Source organism: Microtus ochrogaster, linkage group LG8 (assembly GCF_000317375.1).
Source record: "Microtus ochrogaster isolate Prairie Vole_2 linkage group LG8, MicOch1.0, whole genome shotgun sequence".
In the NCBI taxonomy this organism is placed as follows: domain Eukaryota; kingdom Metazoa; phylum Chordata; class Mammalia; order Rodentia; family Cricetidae; genus Microtus; species Microtus ochrogaster.
Genome location: NC_022033.1, coordinates 21,407,179 through 21,409,260, shown reverse-complemented (window position 1 = coordinate 21,409,260; position 2,082 = coordinate 21,407,179). Strand labels below are relative to the sequence as shown.

The 2,082-nt window shown below is 54.8% G+C and overlaps 1 protein-coding gene across 1 annotated transcript in view; it reads left to right on the top strand.

Moving 5' to 3' along the window:
• Positions 1–936, top strand: part of Myl9 (myosin light chain 9) — a 6,268-nt gene extending 5,332 nt beyond the window's left edge. Inside the window, exon 4 of the mRNA XM_013352079.2 lies at positions 7–936. Coding sequence (XP_013207533.1) covers positions 7–114 — 108 coding nt within the window. The 3' untranslated portion in view covers positions 115–936. The remainder of the gene's footprint in view (positions 1–6) is intronic.
• Positions 937–2,082: the final 1,146 nt, after the last annotated feature.

Genomic DNA, 2,082 nt, shown 5'->3' with positions numbered 1-2,082 from the left:
GATGAGGAGGTGGATGAGATGTACCGCGAGGCACCCATTGATAAGAAGGGCAACTTCAACTACGTGGAGTTCACCCGCATCCTCAAACACGGCGCCAAGGACAAAGACGACTAGGCTATCCTTAGCTTAGCCCAGACCCTACCCTAGTCACTTCCCCAGCACACACACACTACCCTTCATGAGGAGTTGGGGTTCTGGCTCCCAGCGCAGGAAATGAACCGGAAGGCCCACAGGGTGAGGCAGGGGGGTCTGCCATGGCCTCAGGCACCTAGAAGGGATCTCTTTAAGGAAGAGCTGCAGTGGGGGAGGGCAGCCAAGGGTGGGGCTGAGGCAGCTGAAGATGTCCACCCTGAGGCGTGCCCCCATATTCCTGGGCTGCCCCGAGGAGGAAAGCACCCCGGTCTTGGTGTTGAACACTAATTCCCAGCATCCCCACAAAGGCCCGCACACATTTCCCATGTCCCTGTGGAGGATGACAATCAGCACTATGCCTGTCCGGTTTCCAGAGCACAAAGGAATGTACAGAGAGAGACTGCCGGGGGAAGCAGCCTCTAATACAAGGCTGAGCACTGCCTCCGTCTGTGTGTGTGTCTGTGACTGGGGAAACTGGGGACCATGTCCCATCACATCCTTTCCTCTCATCCCAGCGGCGGCCTGATGCACCATGCCACTCTGTCCGGGGGAGGGCTCAGGGGTCTGCCAGGTACTGAAGCCTCAGAAGTCCCCAGTCCAGGGGCTGGCTCCATGCTCAGCTGAGAGCAGATTAGTCAGTAGAAGAGAAGCAGTCCTCTGAGAAGAAAGAACAGCACGGTGAGACCCAGGGAGTCACCAGGGAGACAGAGGGGTTTTGACCATTGGGGGTCAAAGGTTAAGGTCACAGCCCTCAGGACTAAGGCCTGATTTCCAGGTTACGTCACTGTTCTAGAGAAGCTTGAAATTAAGGGGGGGGGGTGCTCTAAGAACAAGGAAGAAGGGCTGGAGAGATGGCTCAGAGGTTAAGAGAACTACTGACTGAAGTTCCGGAGGTCCTGAGTTCAATTCCCAGCAACCACATGATGACACACACCCATCTATTATGAGATTTGGTGCCCAGAACACCATATACATAATAAATAAATTTTAAAAAAAGAACAATGAAGAAGAGATTAAGGGGGGCTCTAAGAACAATGAAGAAGAGATTAAGGGGGGCTCTAAGAACAATGAAGAAGTAGGTGCCCAGCGGCTCAAGAAGTGACTGGTCACCTGCCCCAGCTGCCTCCCTCATCCTGTCCAGTTCCAGGAGGCCACAGGGTCCAACCTCTACCCCAGCATATGCACATACACACCCTATTCCGGCACACAAGGTAGGCAGGGCTGGGCCGCCACTACATTTGAATGATGGGGTCACTGACCACACTCCCTACAGCGTAAAGGGAACTGCCTGGTCTCACCTAGTCTATGGATGAAGGAGGGGGCCTCACATGTCCTACCTGACCCCAGCAGAGGCCAGGGATAGGTGTTGGATCCAGAGTGGTCCATGCGAGGCAAGGACAGCACACAAGGGGACACCAACCCAGTCTGGAGGCTCCATCTGACCACCAGCCTCAACCTTCCTCTGTAGCAGGAAGCCAGATGCACACACTCTCAGTTTCAAAGTGAAATTTGAGACAATTTCTTGGTCTCAACTCTGGATGGGACCAGGCCTGGTAAGGTCCAAACCAGCCCCAAATAGTGTTCCAAACTCAGGCCCAGCCCCACCTGTAACCCTGAGTGACCCTTGGCCTGGTACTGGGCAACACATCCTCTTGTTAAACCACTGAGGTACCTTCAGTTTCTAGAAGGCAGGGAGCCAGACATGGTGGCTTGCACCTATAATCCCTGCAGACCAAAGCAGGAGGACCATCACAGGGTTGAGGTCAGCCTGGACTACAAAGTGAGACCTGATGTCCGGAGGGCAAAAAGGAGACAGAGTCATCTCAGGAAGACATCTCTCTGGGATCCCACGTCCAGCCTGGACAAGGGAGGTCACGGCTTTACAGCTGTCATAGGGCTGAAAGGTCGCCAAAGGGGGCAGGGGTGGGGAGTGGGGGGCCAGGGGTGGAG